This window comes from Phragmites australis, chromosome 3, assembly GCF_958298935.1.
Source record: "Phragmites australis chromosome 3, lpPhrAust1.1, whole genome shotgun sequence".
Taxonomy (NCBI): domain Eukaryota; kingdom Viridiplantae; phylum Streptophyta; class Magnoliopsida; order Poales; family Poaceae; genus Phragmites; species Phragmites australis.
The window spans coordinates 15,546,678-15,565,438 of NC_084923.1; the positions used below are offsets into that span (position 1 = coordinate 15,546,678).

The 18,761-nt window shown below is 46.0% G+C and overlaps 1 protein-coding gene, 1 long non-coding RNA gene and 1 pseudogene across 2 annotated transcripts; 1 reads left to right on the forward strand and 2 right to left on the reverse strand.

Annotated features, from left to right (window-relative positions):
• The first annotated feature begins 3,452 nt into the window (after positions 1–3,452).
• On the forward strand, positions 3,453–5,271 carry LOC133911018 (uncharacterized). Its single transcript, XR_009908580.1, has 3 exons — positions 3,453–3,605; positions 3,727–3,819; positions 4,428–5,271. It is a non-coding gene; the product is annotated as an uncharacterized LOC133911018 (long non-coding RNA).
• A 1,223-nt stretch (positions 5,272–6,494) lies between these two features.
• Positions 6,495–7,740, reverse strand: LOC133910529 (N-glycosylase/DNA lyase OGG1-like; annotated as a pseudogene).
• Positions 7,741–12,494: 4,754 nt separating this feature from the next.
• On the reverse strand, positions 12,495–13,858 carry LOC133910530 (uncharacterized). The gene is made up of 2 exons (XM_062352896.1): positions 13,602–13,858; positions 12,495–13,530 (listed from the first exon to the last, which is right to left on the reverse strand). Exons 1-2 carry the CDS (start codon positions 13,856–13,858, stop codon positions 12,495–12,497), a joined length of 1,293 nt encoding a protein of 430 aa, XP_062208880.1.
• Between the last annotated feature and the right edge of the window lie 4,903 nt (positions 13,859–18,761).

Sequence of the window (18,761 nt, forward strand, 5' to 3'; positions counted from 1 at the left end):
CTCCCTGCAAGGATTCTACACATTTTTGCTTTGGTGAAGTCTTACCCAAATAGCCAAGAATCCCTGCATAGTGTTAGAGTATATGGCATAGGATACACAAGGATCCAAAAACCAGCAGTAGGTCAGGCAGCTAGCGGTGCGTGCAGCCGACGGCATGACACGCATGAGCGACGATGGCTCGGCCCACACACGGCACATAGATCAGCACCTGTCGGCACGACCACGCAGATCGGCACCTGTTGGCACAACCACACCCTAAACCCCGCGGATATACCTGCGTACTTCTTCTGTTGATGACACATGACGAGCGACGGAAGAGTGGGCGATCAAGCAGAACGACCACGTGAGTGACGAAGACGTGACTAGGGATGGCAATTGGGTATGACGTGTACGAGTAGTGCTCACCAATACTTGTACCCATCAGTTTTTACCCACCCGTGGATATACCCGTTAACGCTCACAGGCAAAGAGCGGACGCTAAACCCATCTCCCGCGGGTATACCCGTTTACTCACCGACCATTTACACTCATGTGAATACAACAGTCAACAATACAACACATATAGCAACACATAAGGTCTGAAATATGGTTCTGAATATAACACATACGATTATGAAATCTGAACACAATTTACAGACAACACAATACTCAAACATCATACTCAGTACTAGGATTCATACTTAGACATGGGGTTCATTACTTACAAAATAACATGACATGTTAGGTAAAATTGATGCCCAAGCTTGCAGTGGCCCTGGTCCTAGAAACTGATACTCTAGTGTCATGGTCCATTATTCCATTTCATCAGTCCTTCACCTAAAAGAAGACTTGATTTTTCTTTCTATCAATGTGCACGTGATCAGAAGGAGTTGAACTTGTGCAAAGGCACGAGGCATACAAAGTATTATGTCGCTGGGTGGTGATGCATCTATATACCAACAACTAATGAATCGATTCCTTCTACCCACTACATGAATAGATCCACGCACACATAGAGAGATTCCATCATTAACCTAATAAGGAGCATTGATGTAGGTACAAATGTGTGATGATTGTGCATCTTCCAGCCGACGACGTGGAGGAAGCCAAGGAAGGAGTCGATGGCGGGTGCGAAGCTGGTGCGCAACTCAAACGAGACGTGGCTGAAGAGCTCTATGACCACGTCAGCGTGCTTGCTGAGTGCCAACCGCACCTCATCCACCATGCGCCCAACCACCAACGATGACCCCACCGCCTCCTCGTCCATCTCTTTGTAGATGTCCCTAGGCTTCACTTTTATTTTGATCTTATCCACTTTGCTTTGCTTTTTTTGCTAGGTTTCATACTCAGACAAGGGCAAAGTTAGGATTCATACTCAGACAAGGGCGGGGCTGGTGGCGACGGCTTAGGGCAGAGCTGGGACTGGGAGGCGGCGGCTTGGGGTGGGGTGGGGCTAGGTCGCTAGGAGGAGGCGGCGAGGTGGGGCTAGGTCGCTAGGAGGAGGTGGCGAGGTGGGTGGGGCAGCGATGCGGTGTGGCTAGTTGGGATTGGGATGCTGGGAGGTGGCAGTATGAGTTGGCCGAGTGGGGTTGGGTCACTAGGAGGTGGCTGCGAGATAGGTGGATCGGGGTTCGGGGAGAGGGAGGTGGCGATGAGCTGCTGGATAGGGGTCTAGGGAGGGGAGGGGGAGAGAGGGGACTGGAGAGGGAGGTGACAGCGGACACGGACTCATGCTACGGGAGAGACTGAGTTTGAGACATTGAGGCCAGCTGCGTTTGGATTTGGAGATTAGGGTTTGAACTTTTGATAATTAGGCCCACATGTTAGACTAGTTTCATGGGTAAACGAGTTTCATGGGTATGGGTACGTCTTACCCATACCCATACCTGTTTACCCGTTGGGTAGTATTATTTGCCCATGAACATACCCGTGGGTATCAAATGCTATCTATACCCTACCCTATTCGGGTATTTACCCGCTAGTAAATGGGTAGTCGGGATAAATTGCCATCCCTAGATGTGACTTGTCAACATGACCATGTCAGCGAGGACCATGACATGAACGACCACGTGAGCGGCAACCACGCGGCAGATCGGCGAGCTCAGGCGTGGGCGCAGTGCAAACATGGGCACCCATCGGCACGACCATGTGGGCGCATGAGAGATAGAAGAGCGGGCCCAAGCACGATCCTGTTGATGGCGTGACATGTCACGAGTGACGATGCAGATGTGCGTCCGACGGACCGAGCCATCCACGAAGGAACATGTGGCCAACGAGCAGAGCGTTCCAACGGGAGAAACGCACGCATGGAGGAGTCCTTCTGCTGATGGATGACACGAAGATGGTGGCGGATCAATAGGATTGACCACGAGACTGGTTGTGCAGCCCCAGGCAGAGATCATGGAGATCAATCTCCCTGGGGGCGGGGCGACAGAAGCGGAAGCGGTTTAGGGCTATGACCGAAACTTAAACTGATACCATGTATGAAGAATAGATTGCATAGGATGTTGATTGTATTGCATTGAGCCTCGAGGGTGGAATATATAGAGTACGTGTACCTTGGATATCAAGCAACCTAGAGATAAGATTGAATCTAATCCTATCCTACCATAACAATTGGATCCTTGTGTATCCTATACTATATACTCTAACACATAGCAGCAATAGTGCAATTAATATTTAGATAAAGGGTTACACAACATGAAAAGAAGTAATACAACATTGCAATTTAAATAACAGAGCTCCACATGTTCCCATCCCTTTTCACTTTTTCAATGTTGAATGACCATGTTGTATTAAAGTGTTTTCTATATATAAAGGGATTCATGTGTGAATCTTATCATCCATGTGAGATCACAGAAATAGCCTTTGTTACTTCCAGTTCACATAACGCAATACTATATTTCTACAACTAGAGCGATAGCATAAACCTAAATTTTCCAATCTTATCTGAGAAGCATCAAGATTACTCATAAGCAACCTTAGATCAATGATCATTTTTGAAATCTACAGAGTGATAATCTAAAGTTAAGCCCAGGAATTGAGAAAACACATTGAAGAAAAAGATTAGTGTAGGAAATCAGTATATTTTCTCCAAAGAAAATCTTTGATCGGAAAGTGATCCAATGAACCTCGGTTGATAGGTGTATGTCAAAGACTATGTTCCTCTGTTTCCATCAAGATCATGGATAGCCCAAAACAATAGTTAGAAGAGGTCCATGAGTAGGACAAATAGGAAAACAAATGGTAATTGTCACGTCCCGAAATCCATAATTGTGTGTTTTAATCCTAAAACATGCAATTTCAGCTTCATGTTCCAGTTTGGGTCACTGGAGCACTTCACTTTGAGTCAATGAGGTGGGAGAAGGAAAAACTAAGAGAAATAAAGGAGCTGGAAGCAAGTCTGGACTTTCCTCTAGGTAAATGGGGCCCACTTGGGTGGAAAATATCTCTCCATAAGTGGGCAACAGCTCTCTCTCCCCTCAAACTTGCCCATACGTACTCCTCACCCACTCCACCATATAAGGCTTTTTGAGGAAGCAAGTTGGAGTTGGCTGTCTCTCTCACTCTCTCTCTTAGGCTCCCTTTTTCCCCTTTGGATCCCTACCTCTGGGAGCAAGATCAAGGTACGTATGTGGTACTCACGAGACCACCAGCTCAAGGACTACTCGTCCATCCAATTCATTTTCAGTTTCCCCGAAGGAATTCGAGCTGGTTCTGAACTTGTTTGGTGTTCTTTGGGAGAAGCAAGGAAGCAGCAGTTTTTCCTCTCTTCTCCAAGCCATTTTCCGTCGTTTCCTCCTTCAACTGGCGGTCACCAACCTCAGCAAAGGACCTTAGGTGAGTCTGCTAGGCTCCCATGGCAAGTATGCTCATTTTTGGTTGGATAGATCTTGAATCTGGAACTAGGGTTGCAAAGTTCTTAAAGTTCTGCAGTCTGGGAACAAATGAGGATTTATGTGGATTTGAGTTAGGAATCATGTTACTAGGCGGTTGAGCAAAGTCTAGACCCTGTACACCCTTCTAGGCATTTTTACTTTTGATTTAGAGAGACTCCCAGGTTAGTTTAGCCCAGTTTTTCCCTTCGTAATGGTTGCTGTTCTGGAGCTGCGCGAGGCTGATTTTACTGTAGCGCCGGGTACTGTTCACCCGAGCACCCCGGGTACTGTTCACCCCGAGCACCCCCGGGTACTGTTCACCCCGGGTACCCGTGAGTACTGTTCATCCCGGGCACCCCGAGCACGGTTTATCAGGCTTTCCTGATAGCTGATAGCTTGTAAAATTCGTAGTTAATTCGTAGGAACTCCAAACTTTTTGAGACCACTTGGAAAATTCTGGTTTGGACAGTACGATCTTGGAATAATGTTGTCATGTATTGTGGAGCATATTTTTCTTACATGATCGCATTTCATACATGCTCATTACATTGCACGCGTTGCTCTCTGTAGTGAACGTCGATCCGTCGATCCCGGAGGCCGTGGGCGATCGTGAGGCGTCCCACCTTTCTGATTCAGGGCAGCAAGGCAAGCATCGTTCATATTGCACCGTGTCTACTTGAAATTTTAATATGTTATCTACGCTTATGTATACATTGCATGTGTCGGGTACTGAGTTGGGTAGAACCTATACCGATGCATTATCCCATTTCGGTCACGTGTCATGTGTTGTTCCTAGGAGCCTAGTGGTGTCATCGAGGTCTAATTTTAGTTCGCTATGCTTAGTGGTACTTAGGCTTTCCGGTAGAAGTCGACGACGGCGTCCACCGTTGTCGCGAGCCTAGGACTTATTACTTGTTCGCACTTATGGTTGTGTTGATGATGAGTCGGTTTGGTGAGTGGTGAGTTGAGACGAGGTGTGGGCGGTGTTAGGGGTGTCATCTGCTCACGAGGAGTCCTCAGGCAGTTCGGGGAGGGAACCCGGACACCGTAGACCGCTTGCACCGGTTAAGCACCGATTATCGGTGTAGTCGGCTTTAGCACATACCTTACTCACCACATGCTGATATAATGGTAGGCGAGCCGATTACCTTCGCAGACGTGGTCATGTGGGCCTCGTCATAGACGGTGTGAGTCCGGTTTGAGTCCGGGCTTTTAGCGGTATTAGTTTGCTCGGGGAGTAGTTCTAATACCGCCGTGCCGAGCTATGGTTGATCCACATGGTTGGGCCTGGTTGGGAAAGGTTGTCACGGGTACCCCCTTGTGCGCATCTTAGCGGGTGGCACAAGCCGTATGGTCCCTGTGTCGTGTGGGTCCAGGAGTATCCCCCTGCAGGGTGTATTATCAGTTCGAACTGCCGCGCTCTCGGTTATGAGCATCGCTATCGCTTATCTCCACCGAGCGACCATGTTTTGGTCGTAGAGTTTCGATGTGGGTTGTGGCACGGTTGGATTGGGGTAGCTTGGTCGGTATGTGGTTGGTGGTTTGGTGGGAATGGTTTGCTTTTATACACTTGTTGTTATATATCTGTTTTGATCAGTTGGTTGGCAGGGTTTGAGTCGGTGGTTGGTTAAGTCAGTGGCTTTCACCTAGAGTCTAGGTTGCTTACTGCTTAATAAACTTAAACATGTCTTAATCCTTGCTACAGCTTTAAATGCATGATCCTTGGAGTCGAGAATATATATACTCATACTGTGTAAGACTTGCTAGTACCTTCGTACTAAGGGTGCTGCCCTTAAGTTGCTTCCAGGTTCGCAGGTCGGCGAAGAAGAGGCAGTGTTCGGCTACTTTGTGCCTGCCGATCAGGGTGGCGGGCAGGAGTAGCACCTTCTACTCCAAACTCCGGCGCTTTTGGTATGGAGCCTAAGGGCATACGGCTCCATACTCTTTTGTTGTATAGGTTTTTCTTCCGCTGCGTAGTAGTTGTTGTTGTTCCTATTTTGTTGTAAATTGTGGAAGCAGTTGCTTGTTTAACAATGGTAATCCAGTTTAATTATTTGCTCTCTATTAAACTGTGTTGTGATATCTGAGTTGGAAGGCATGTGTTCCGATCCTGGGCACAAAACACGTGCCGGGACTACCGGAATGGTATTCTGGTTAATCGTCGAGGTTGTGATTATGAATAATGATCCTCCTGATGATTAATTAGAATACTATTTGGACGGTTCCTCACAGTAATGCTATCTCTTGCTGCTCGGTGGTGATCAATACCAATGTATAGAAGTTACCTTGCAACGAGGAAGGCGAATTGGTGGAGGATTTGACAAATCCCCAAAATTCCCCTTCCTCTCTTATTCTTCTTCCTTCTTTCTCTTGATGCTCTTCCTTCCATGCTCTCCTCACCTTCTCTCTCATGTTCCAATCGGCCATACAACAGTAGTAGCAGGGCACAACAGCACACACAATAGTCGCAGCACAGAACAGCAGCAACACGCAGGCGCATAGACCTAACTATGAGATAAGTTTTATATTCAAATAAAAAGTTGAAATAATAACTTGAATCAGGTCTCGTATGCAATTTATATACGACCTAACAAAGTACATAAAAGGTTATCATGAAAAATGGTCAAGAATTCATCTCTATAATGCCTTTAATTTGTGATCTAACAAAACAGAGAAAGACATTTTAACACAAACCAGCTCTAATGGCCAAATGAAACAAAAAATGTATCAGCCCTTATTACAACACTAACACACGTGTTTAAACATATATAGCATATTCGCATGCCTTCCAAAAAAAGTGTATCAATAGGAATAGCATGATTCTGATCGAGGAAGGACAGGGCAATGCAGGCATCAACCTTTGGACCAACACCTGGCAGAGTGCAAAGAGCCTTAATCACCTCCAGAAGTTCCCTCTCACGTAGTGAGGCAAGCCATTTTTCACCTCCACCAGGCTTGGCCTGCAATTCTTTAGCCGTGCCAACAATGTACTTTGTCCTGTTGATTTGTCATGAAAGGAACATAGAATTTGCCCAAATCAGTGTATTATGAATAAAACACAATTGCAGAGGAATAACTAATGTTTGTAGCAAACACAATTGCAGTTCGAATGAGAAAAGGCACCAAGAATTGACTTGTACCCAAACCCGGCCTCCCGAAGCTCCTGCTCTAACAGACGTGTGAGCCACTCGATCATGGGGAACTGGTGGAACACGAACCCACCAACCCCACCGAGCCGCTCCCCATAGCCAGCGAGCACCACACCATTTTCTCGATCCTCTTAATGTTGTTGGAGGAGCAGAGGAACCGGAAGACGCACTTGACCTCGGCATAGCTGCTCCCCAAAGTCGACGACCTCGGCGAAGTGCTCGTTGACGGTGGCGAACTGGCGCCTGACGTCGGCGAACTGGCGCCTGACGTCGGCGAGCGGGATGGCCACGTTTAGGTAATTGCACAGCGCGGCGCAGACCGCAGGGACCAAGTAGGAGGCTGGGTGGCCGCCATCGGTGAGGAGGGGGAAGGCGAAGCTGCATTCTAGGAGGTGTGAGAGGGAGAGGAGGTGGGGCCCCATGGCGCCAGTGAAGCGGAGCGGGGAGAGGGAGGTGCAGCGCCAGAGGAAGGTCTGGCCGGTGAGGAAGGTGAGTGAGAGGGAGAGGTTGGTGGCGAAGAGCGGGAGCGCGTGCCACTCTTCTTGAGTCTACTCATCGGCAGCAGCGGAGGTGAGGGGGCAGCGGCGACCGGTGGGAGGGTCATGGTCGTCGGGGGCTCCTGGATTAAGGACCTCTATGGGCGGTGTTGGCAGTGGCATCGAGGAGAGGTGGGAAGGGGAAAGCAAGATGGGCAGCGGTATGACGACGACACGGCGGTGGCGGCGATGAGGCATGGCAATTGTTGCGGCGACGATGGTATGGGACCGTGAGAGAAGCGGTAGGGCATGGGAAAGCGAGGGTAGATGGCAAAAGGATAGAAATGTGACGCATTGCGGTTGGGGGAGAGAGGGCCATTGTATAAAATTTACTAGACGTCCAATAGATCAATTTCCGTTAACAGGGATATGCTCGGCTTGAACTGGCCTGGTTCCCCCGAAAAGAAGAAGAAGAAGAAGAAGAAGAAGAAGAAGAAGAAGAAGAAGAAGAAGAAGAAGAAGAAGAAGAAGAAGAAGACCTGGTTCATTTCTAGCTACCTTCTTTCTGTCTAGGCCCAGACTAAACTGGCTATCGGGCTACGATAAAGCAGACCATTTTTTTTTCTTTACAGACGAGTCCGCACGCCCCGCCCAACAACCTCCAGAGAGTCTTTTTTTTTCAGGTAACCGTGCTCCTGTAGACCTATATGGTTATATCCATGTGGCATGACATATGTACTCCTAGTCCAAGATACTGTACGAAAATACAAACAGTTCCTGGTGCTGACAAGTTCCATAGACATGGACTGCTGCACCGCAGGAAAGGGTCCGGTTGGATCGCCATCTTTGCACCATTTCCATAATCAGAATGGCAACGCCAAACTACCTTTATCACAGCTCTACTTTGCCTTTTCCAGCCGCAGCTTACTGTCTTAGACCAACTCCAGCGGCGCCCTTATCCGAGCCGCAAACTACTGTAGCGGCTGATTTTTCCCCCGAACGCGCCCGCATCCGTCTACCGCTGGGTGAACAGGGAAGCGGGGCAGCCATTCGCGTCGGCAAATTTGCGGGGAGATGCGGGCGCCGCAACACTGTGCGCGAGGGGAATCCAGCACCGGCCGTTGCTCCCGCGGAGAGGAGGAAGTTGAGCTGGCGAGTGGTTGCGGCGACGAGGTGGGGACGTTCGGGGGACATCGCAAGCGAGCTGCTTCCGGCAAGCCGGGCGACGACGCGGAATCGGCGGCTTCCCCACCATCTATCTGCTCGGCCGCCGGCGCCCTAGCGACACCGTGGTCGACCCCAAAGCTCTGGTAAGCCTCACGCGCCGAGATCCATGGGTATTCGTCGAGGTTGGGCTGGTGCTGCGGTGGGTTGCCGTGGGCAATGTCGGGGATAGGCCGATGTAGCTGGTGTAGGGATTCTTCGTCCCGAAGATCCTGTGATTTCCAATGTTTTGGCTGTGGATTTGTCAAATTGTTTGGTTAGGTGAACGGATCTGAGGGGGTGGCACTCGTAACATTCTAATCTAGCATGCAATTTGTTGTTGTGCAAGGATTTGCAGTGTAATTTCATTTTGTGCATGGAAACCGAACTGAAGATGTGCCGCAAAATGGTAGGGTGGTAGGATATTGTACCAACTCGGGTTGCAGCATTGCGTTGACATGAAATGTGGTCAAATTGATCAGGGTTTGAGATTGAATCGAGTTCATTTGCAGATTGGAGCGTTTAGATTGATATAGGGTGCTCTGATATGGTTTGGGCATGCCAAATCCCATTTGTTCGTGCTGTGTATGTGCCTAGGATTTTTGTACCTGCTCTGTTGGTTCATAGTGGTGTGGTGTGGTGTTGTATAAAGGATGTCTGTTGCTCTGAGCCATGAAGAAATCAAAATGCAGGTTGACCTAAAATTTGGTGCTGCAATGTAGGACCCTTGAGTGCAAATGAAGTAGAAGAATGTCAGGTAGTGTGGTGACAAATTGATACCTATGGGTTTGTGGGTTTCATACAATTGATTGGGTCTATAGGCAGTGCTGGGAGGTGTACAATTGAAGTAGCTGGCCTCTGTTTAAATGGAATGGTGCCAAATTCATAACCTAACCTGCACCTGTTACATGTAGTTTCAGTGGAAGTGCATCTCACTGATATAATTGGAATGTTTTTGTTTTGAGGTACTGCTTTTGAAAGCTGGATCTTACTCATGACTTAACTAAAGGTTGAGTTCATGTATGCATAATGTGAAATAAGGGGTCATTTGACAGGGGAGGCATGAAACCTTGTGCAATTCTTTGTTTTGAATGGACAATCATGCTGATCAGGCTGTGTTCATACATGTTTTTGTGTCCAATGTTGATGCACCTGATGCTTGATACTTGTAGGATCAGTGAAAGTGCAATTCACTGAGACATTGGCATTGAGTGTGATGCAAATGAAGTATTCGGTTCTGCTGACTTAAGTGCAATTAATGTGTGGAACTCTTGATGCTAGTGAGAGCTTTACCTAAGGGGGGACAGTACTAAGAGTGGACCATATACTAGAGGTCTGTTCTGTTTATGTATCCTAACTTCATGACATTTGTAGTTTGTCGCTTTAGTCTTCCCTCTCCTTGGTTGTAGATGGACACCGCCGAGCTAGCCGATCTTGTGTCGAAGATGCAAGGCTGTGTGCAGGTGGCGGTTGATGCTTTGCAGAAGGTGGTTAGCGATAACCTGAGCCCGGATAGCACCCCTGGTGCCGTGGACCTGAACATGGCACTTCTGCAGGTCGACACCATTGCGGCGGACCTTCAACAACTTGGGTTCGAAGTAGAAGATGCATTGAACCGTGTTGGTCACGCCGATAATGGGACCGACGAGGAGGTACAGGAAGGTTCAGCATCATTGGACGTTGACGACGATGACGTGGTTCCCGTTGACTGGAGCCCGGATGAGTTACTTTGTTCAGATGATAGTATGCCCTATGAATCCGATCGTTCTGGTAGCATTTAGTCGGGGAGGGTGCAACCTTAGATGTTGGCAATGTGCCGTAATGTATGTGTTCCAGTAGTAATGTGTTATGCATGTGTCATTGCCTTAGGCGTACCAATTTGTGTGTGAACTCATGAGCTACGTTATGTGTCAATGTACCAATTTGTGTGTGAACTCCTTATGGCAGGTTGAACTTTGTTGCTTCCTGTGCTACATTATGTGTCAATGTACCGATCAAAATCTGTTGGACCATACTGATTTCATTACAATGCATGTCCATTTGCTGATGTTGTTGTGTTCAGGGAATTGATGGAGTATGCCGGGCTCCTTCGTGGCGACAGCGAAGACATGAATTGGGCCGATGTTACGCCGCTAACCCAAGACAGCATTTTCGGTAGCCAGATCCCGACGGCAGATGTCCAGAGTGGGGAGGCTACTGGAGATGTCGCTCCTGGGGGTGGCCGTGGAGCCAGTTACAGGATTGAGGAGGACCTTCTACTGGTGGGGGCATGGCTGCAAGTGAGCATGGATCCCGTGGTAGGGAGCAACCAGACGTTGGGTGCTTTCTGGCAGCGGGTGGAGACTTTCTACCACGAGAACAAAAAATTCGCGTCTACCCGCAATCGGAAGTCGCTGCAGGGGAGATGGACTTTCATCAACGGTATGGTGCAGAAGTTCTGCGGCCATTATGCTAGGGCGCAGCGCAACAGGAGGAGCGGAACAACCGAGGCAGAGATGGTACGTCGTTAGTTCTGTATTTGTTTCCATTCAGCAATGTCTTGCAACCACAGTTTCGATTGTAGCACCATGCAATGCTTCGGTTTCAAACATACCTCTTTGCCTAGGCTTGCACCATTTTTCACATGGCTACTATGCAATACATTTGCATCTCGTAATCTGATGGCTGCTATTTTTTTACACATTCTAGGTCGTGGAGGCGTGCACGATGTTTCAAGCCGCCGAGCACAAGGAGTTCACCTTGCTGCCATGTTGGAGGGAGTTGAGGGATCATCCCAAGTGGCAGGTAGAAAGCTCGCGCAAAAGGCAGAAGGTCTCCGCCGCGGGAAGCCCCTCATCGACCCCCAATGTAGGCTCGTCTGCCGGCTTGAATGGAGCAGAGGATGTGGATGCAACTCCATCCAATGCCGGTGAACGTGGCAAACGGCCACCAGGTCGCACTCGGTCGAAGGAAGCCCGCGGTAATTCGTCGTCGAGTTCAGCCTCAGGGCCCATGACAGACTTATTCGATCGGCAGTTGGCAATGAAAGACAAGATTGAAAAGGAAAGAGCTGAGAGGTTTGCAGAGTTGATGGATGTTGAGCGGCAAAGGCTAAGGCTCGAGGAGGAACGAATGAAAATGGAACTTGAAAAGGAGCAGCAGAGGCTGAGGCTCGAGGCGGAGCGTATGCAAATGGAAAAGGACAAGGAGGAGAGGCACATAATGAGCATGTACCTTTCTCAAATGGATGAGGACCAGCAGTCCTACTACAAGAGCCTCAGGCAGAGCATCATTGCCGCTAGGCGCGTCACCGGAGGCCCATCTTTGTGAACTCCTTATGGCCGAATTTCAGTTTATGGTTACATTGTTGTCCAGTTTGAGGTGTCGCATCTGAACCATGGTCTTGTTCATTGTTTCTTTCAGTTCGGTGTGGAGTTTATGTAGAGTAGCTGTCCAGTTCGATTTATGTTCGGTCTTGTTCCTGGTGTTGGCATAAGGTACAAATGTTGCTTGAATTTCAGACGGCTTGATGCCTGTGCTTGTCTAGAGTATGATGGGAAATTACTGGTGTACACCTGTATGAATAAGCTAGTGTAATGGCTATGCTGCATTTGAACTGATCCTTGCAGTTCCAGTCAGTCTTCACTACGAGGACATACATTCGTGCGAAGTGCCAAAGAGCATGGCAATTTTTATTGCACATAATACGCAGTACCCTCACACTAGCTGCCAAAGGACGGGTGACAAATTACTAAACATAATACACAATACCAAAGTACACACGACCAATTATTTAACGTAATACTGACTACCAAAGGACACGTGACGAATTACTCGACTCCGTGGAACTGCCACAGATGCTCGACAAGATCCTCACGGAGCTGGTGATGCCCCTGCCTGCTAGTTATCATCCCATACCTTTGGGCAAATGCTTCTAGTGTGGCGGATGGGGTGTGTGATGGCTCCACAGGATCACCAGCACCCTCGTACACATGCTCGACGTCCCCATCAGGTCTCTCATCTTCGATTATCATGTTATGCATGACAATGCAGGCGGTCATGATGTTGTGAAGTGTTTCCTCATCCCGTAGCCTCGTTGCCCCCCTCACTATGGGAAACTGAGATTGTAGGACCCCGAAGGCCCTTTCGACATCCTTCCGTAACGCCGCCTGCTGAACGACGAAGTGCTGCCGCTTCCTCCCAACTGGACAAGGAATTGGCTTCACGAAGGTGGCCCATTCCGGATAGATACCATCTGCAAGGAAGTACCCCATGGTGTAACCGTGATCGTTAACGGAGTAATGTACCTGGGGGCCCACGCCAGCGGCAAGATTGTCGAGGAGATGCGAGCGGTGCAGAACGTTGATGTCGTTTAGCGAACCAGGCATGCCGAAGAAAGCATGCCAAATCCACAGGTCCTGTGACGCCACTGCCTCTAGAATGATCGTCGGAGAGTTCACATGTCCCGTGTAGGAACCGGACCACGCTGTGGGACAGTTCTTCCACCTCCAGTGCATACAATCGATGCTTCCGAGCATCCCGGGGAACCCTCTTCGCTCGTTTGTAGCAATCAAGCGCGCGGTGTCCTCGTCGTTCGGAGCGCGGAGGTACTGGTCGCCAAACACCCCGACGACGGCTCGCACAAACCGCCTCATACTCTCAATGATAGTTGCCTCCCCTAGCCGGAGGCACTCATCGAGAGAATCGGCGGGATCATCGTACGCGAGCATGCGAAACGCCGCACTGACTTTTTGCAACGCCGACAGGCCGAGATCTCCTGCAGCATTCCTCCTCTGTTGGAACCACGGATCGTGGTCCGCAACTGCCTGAACAATCTTGAGATACAGGTCACGTTTCATCCTAAACCTGCAGGAGTGACGAGCATAAGACGTTTCATCATAATACTGTGACAACACACTTCCTTTTAATAACATTACCTGCGACGAAAGATGTAATCTGGGTACACCGGGTGATCGGCGAAGTAGTCATTAAACAACCTATGATGACCCTCCAGGCGATTCCGCTCGATACGCTGATGGCCCGGCACTGAACCACCCCAAGGTCCCCACTGTGATGCCTCCGACTCATGCAAGGCGCTCACAGTGGCAAGGAACAAATTAGCTTCCTCATCGGAAGAGTCATTTCCGAAACACAACTCCCTCACGGTCTCCTTCCAAGCTTCACGACGATCCATTTGTTGGTGGCTTGCCAATTGTGAGTACCTCACCCGTGTATATATAGGGACCTCATGAGCCTTCTGACGGAAGACACCGCCCCTCCTTCCCCGAGAAGCCAGTTCTCGTGAGGTTTCTAGGGGAAGACTCGCCACATTCTTCCAGGATACATTCCATCAGGTCATGTTCGAATGCTTACTTGCAGGTGCAGCGATACTGATTTATCCCTCAAAATTTAATGCAAATATATTGTCCGCAAAATTATTTTCTAACAAAATATAATTCGACACACTAATTTGTAACGTGCGTTTCAATGGCCGCTGCAACGGGATCATACGACAAAACATTGCCCCTCAGACGGTTATGGCGGTTGGGAAATAATCATTTTAATAGAGGGGAGAGAAGATAGTGGATGAGATATAGAGTATCTGCTGGAGATGGATAGATTGAGGGATGCTGTAATAGTGATAGGGGATGCTGTAATAGTGTTTTTAGGATGAAAATTTAAGGTAACTAATGGAGATATCCTTACAATTTCACACGTACGCTCTAGAAAATGACTAATAATGTGAGGTCTTACTGGGCTAACGACGGTCTCGTAAACCAAAAGAAATCACTTGTACACTAATAAACGCTCAACTTAATGAGCTTATACAGTAGCCTAGTACCGTTCAGGCAAAGCCGCATGCAACTCAGCCGACCCATGTCTCTCTCGGCGACAGGAACGCGAAGACGTCGCCGGAATAACCGATGCTGTTTACTGCTACGTGCCACGGTACCACCGCGCTTCGCGCTTGGGCTGTTATTGGGGGGGGGGGGGTAATAAGACTAGCCCAACAGCTTTCCTTCATGTCATATTCTTGTTAAGAAGAGATTTTTTTTTCCTTCAGCATCCTAATAATTTCCTTTTACGGTTCCTATCATGGCGGGATTTTCAGATCATTACTTTCAGGATGGAACTCTCTTTTTTCTCTTCGCGATTCCTTTCGAAAGAAAGCTGTTAAAGATAAGAGAAAATAAAAGGAATAGGAACGAGAAAGAGAATCGGGAAGATAACGAAATGAAGGGAATATAGTTTGAGATGATCTAATGTGTGTTTGGTTTATGACCCAGTGAGTCGAACTGAAATTTGGTCATAATTACAATTGGAGGAGTGTTAACATTAAACTATAGAGATGGTGTTTGGTTTAACATCAAACCAAATTTAGATAGTGTTAATGTTAAAACTATTAATATGATATATGAGTCCATATGTTACTATTATTTTTTATTTTTAAATATAGCCAACATAGGTCTTGTTGTATATTAAATAGTGAGGAGTGCAAAAATTCAAATGGATCATATATCGGATGCATGGTTTAGAAAATATGGCTGTTTAAATATCATAAATCCAAAATACAAAGCATTTATTAGAACCAATCAGTAGCTGACACATAAGCAAATCACCATGCCCAGCCAAGCCAAATCCCCAGGCAGCCGCTTTGCTGGCCGGAATTTTGCCCACCTCCACAGTTAACTATAGCTGGGCATGAGCAATTGTTTTAGGCATGGCTAAAGTTGGGCTACAATCCAAATGGAGGCCAAAATTTAGCTTGGCACACCCGTTCACTAAACCAAACAGCCTCTAAATCTACCTGTTTGTGTCCTCACCATCGCTGAAGGAGACAATGAGATCCGGAGCGTGTTTGGATGCCCGTATCATGATATCAGGTTGTCTCTACGTATATTTTTGTGGAGAATATCTTTTTTTCAAACACGTAGGAGAATTGTGCATTATTGTATTAAGAAAGAGTGATCTAGTTTATAAGAGAAACCGGATCCAAAAATCTTAACAAGTATTGTATTATAACCTGCAGAGTGCAGCTCATGCGCAAGAAAAGGAGAAAAAAAGAAACCCCAAACCCCTATAACAACCGAACGATGAAGATATGTAAAAGCAACATACAACCCAACAACCACATAATAAGCAGCAACCACACCAAGCAATGCTACACTGTAAGCGACTATGCTCTGCTAGCACCTCGACCAGGATAGTCCGACAACTCAACAGGGAGCCCTACTCCCACGTCTGACTACCCGACTCGGTTGGCGGTCACACCAAACCACAAACTCGAAGGCAGGTCCTACTGCCACGAAGCGTCGAAAGGTGATGAGAAGCTCCACCGAACAGGAGAACGAGGGGTCGGAGCAACCGTAGAGGATGGTGTGCTTTGCAAGGAGTGCCGGCTATAGTAACATCAAGTAACAGAGGGATTCTCTGATGCCACACAAGCCAAAGATACTACTAGACTACTCTACAAACACACCGAACTAGCAAAATTTTAGCAGCAACTCAGAACAGAGGCTACACAGAAGCAACTAACAAACACAGATATATATTATGAACAAACCAGCACACTAACATTTTAAAACATCCTAGCAATAAATGAACAAGAGCTTAACTGCTCTAGAACATTAATAAAACGGTCAAGCAACGACACCAGCAACTATTACTTTATTATTATAGCACCACTCTATATTATTTGTGATGGTGCAAAAGTGGATGATGTGTTACTAACCCATTCCTTCCACGCTAGCTTCCATAAAAGCAACCTAGGGAGAGAGAAATACAAGAGTGAGATTGAAAAATCTCAGCAAGTAAACTGGTTTTACCAAGCTATTTAAACCACAAGTACATTATACATCAATTTAATAAATGACATGTAAGAAAGGTGTTAGCATCAATTTGGTTCATCCTAAAGCAACTAAATATTTAATTTCTCTGTGCTTAAGTAAAATGTGGTCATCATCCCACTACATCAAACTCATCATAGCACATAACAAGAACTAGATATCATGTGAGACAGGATACGATCTTTAAAACCAAAATTTAAACTTCCAGACACAAACAAATATAACATGTGGGATAAATCTATCTAGACATGATGGATAAATATTCTAAGTTGTGCAAACAAAGAAAAACATAAGGTTACACAAATCATAACACATGGTATGACATCAACAACATTAAACTATAGGATTCTCACAAATATCATAGCTACAAGTATAATTTTATATCCACAAGAGCATATAAACTTTAATATATTCCATAAATGCATATGAATGTAATGCAAAACCACATATACATATCTTTATAATTTCATAAGCCACACCACAATACAAATCACCACTGAGAAGCATCACTTCCCATCATAACTTCGAACACAAATCCAACAATCTTCTATGCAACAAAGCATATGAATGCATAAGAATGCAATGACGCGTCTTCTTTTGCATCGCACCCCTCCTTGGGCAATATACGATGTACGGTACAGTCATAATCATAAGATCACGGTATAACTTTCAATGCATATGTAAATGCAATGCAGTGGAAATGATGCACTTCAAATGTCATCTGACATTCACATACACCACACTCATCAATATGCATAACATAGATATGATATTTCACGTAAGGCAACATATAAACATGTGCCACTGATATCAACATATAAGTGAAACTTCAAAGATAAATAACATGGATCATGATCTTTCGTATATAGCAGCATATATAACATATTTCTATTGAACTAAAAGATGCTCGTATGGATGACTGTTCCCATGAAACTCATCAATAAGTTAAGTGCTACACTTATATTAGCTCATGATTTCACTTCTTTCATCTATGACATTATGTGTATGATAACAAGATTGCATTAACAAATCTTATAGCAATTAAAATACCAAAGATAGGAACTTTCTTTAGACAACTACCCGAATGCTACAAAGACATAGGTACAACCTACATCTATAAATGAGAGAAACTAAAGATCAAACCTTTTACCTTCCATTTAGCATGACTTACCAAATCTCACTTCTCTAACCCAACAAAGGCCATAGCACGATGGCTCAATCATCATCTACATATATCCAAGAATTTCAACCATTGGGAAACATAAGATGTCAATTTGCTATAAACGACTAAATCCCATCATCAGTTTCCTTTCTACCGCACTACATTCCTCATATATGTAATCAATGAGGATTTCAAAAATACATCATCGGCAGACCCTAGCACAATTAATTTATGATGCATGGGCCAATTGAGCATTTCAAAATTACCCACAAAGTATAACCATGTGAACAACTTATTCTTGCTAAAAAACACAGTACCATACTATCATCCTACTCACATGGCCAACATAAAGGCATAAGTCTCCATGAGCAAATAAAGCAAGAACTCCAACATTTAAGACATTTAGGGCATACCTTAACCTGAATCATATCACAACATGAATGAAGCATGGTTTACATAGGTTATATAAGTTTGGTATTTGTATTGAAATTTAATGTTTAGGCAGAATAAATAACAAGATAAAATTGTAGCAACCACCGCTACGTTTACTTAGCTTCAACTAGCGATGAGGATAAGATGTTCAACACAATAAGAAGCACTACCACCTGCTATCAAACACCCACTCAATACAAACTACTCATACAAGCACCATACAATAGTAGGTAAAGCGCTTTTGTGACCCAACTCGACAAAAGAGCGAAAATAATATTCAACGCGATCGGTTGAAACAGCAATAGTAAACAAATACACTTCTGGAAACTAGAGAATAATACCTACAACTTTTATGCAGATATCCCATTTTAATTTTGAATTTGTTCAAGGCTAAGCTACCGTTGAAAACTGACTCCATAAACTGCCTAAAATTTCATACAATCACATTCAAACATCCATAGCTGCTAATCCACGAATCCAAAAATTCTTAAATTTCACCAGTACATGCATCTATAGATTCTCTACAACTTTCTAATCATCACTGTTACCATTAGAAGAATTTAAGGTCACCAAAAAAAAGGTCTGAAGCTCTACTGCATAATCTGCCCCTTTCGTAGATCAGCTAAATTTGACAGATTATAACTGACAATCTACCC

Excerpts from the sequence above, each read along its gene's own strand:
- LOC133910530 (XM_062352896.1), bottom strand. The coding sequence starts at position 13,858 with ATGGATCGTCGTGAAGCTTGGAAGGAGACCGTGAGGGAGTTGTGTTTC. Across the intron at positions 13,531-13,601 it reads GATTACATCTTTCGTCGCAG|GTTTAGGATGAAACGTGACC; the intron begins GTAATGTTATTA and ends TCACTCCTGCAG.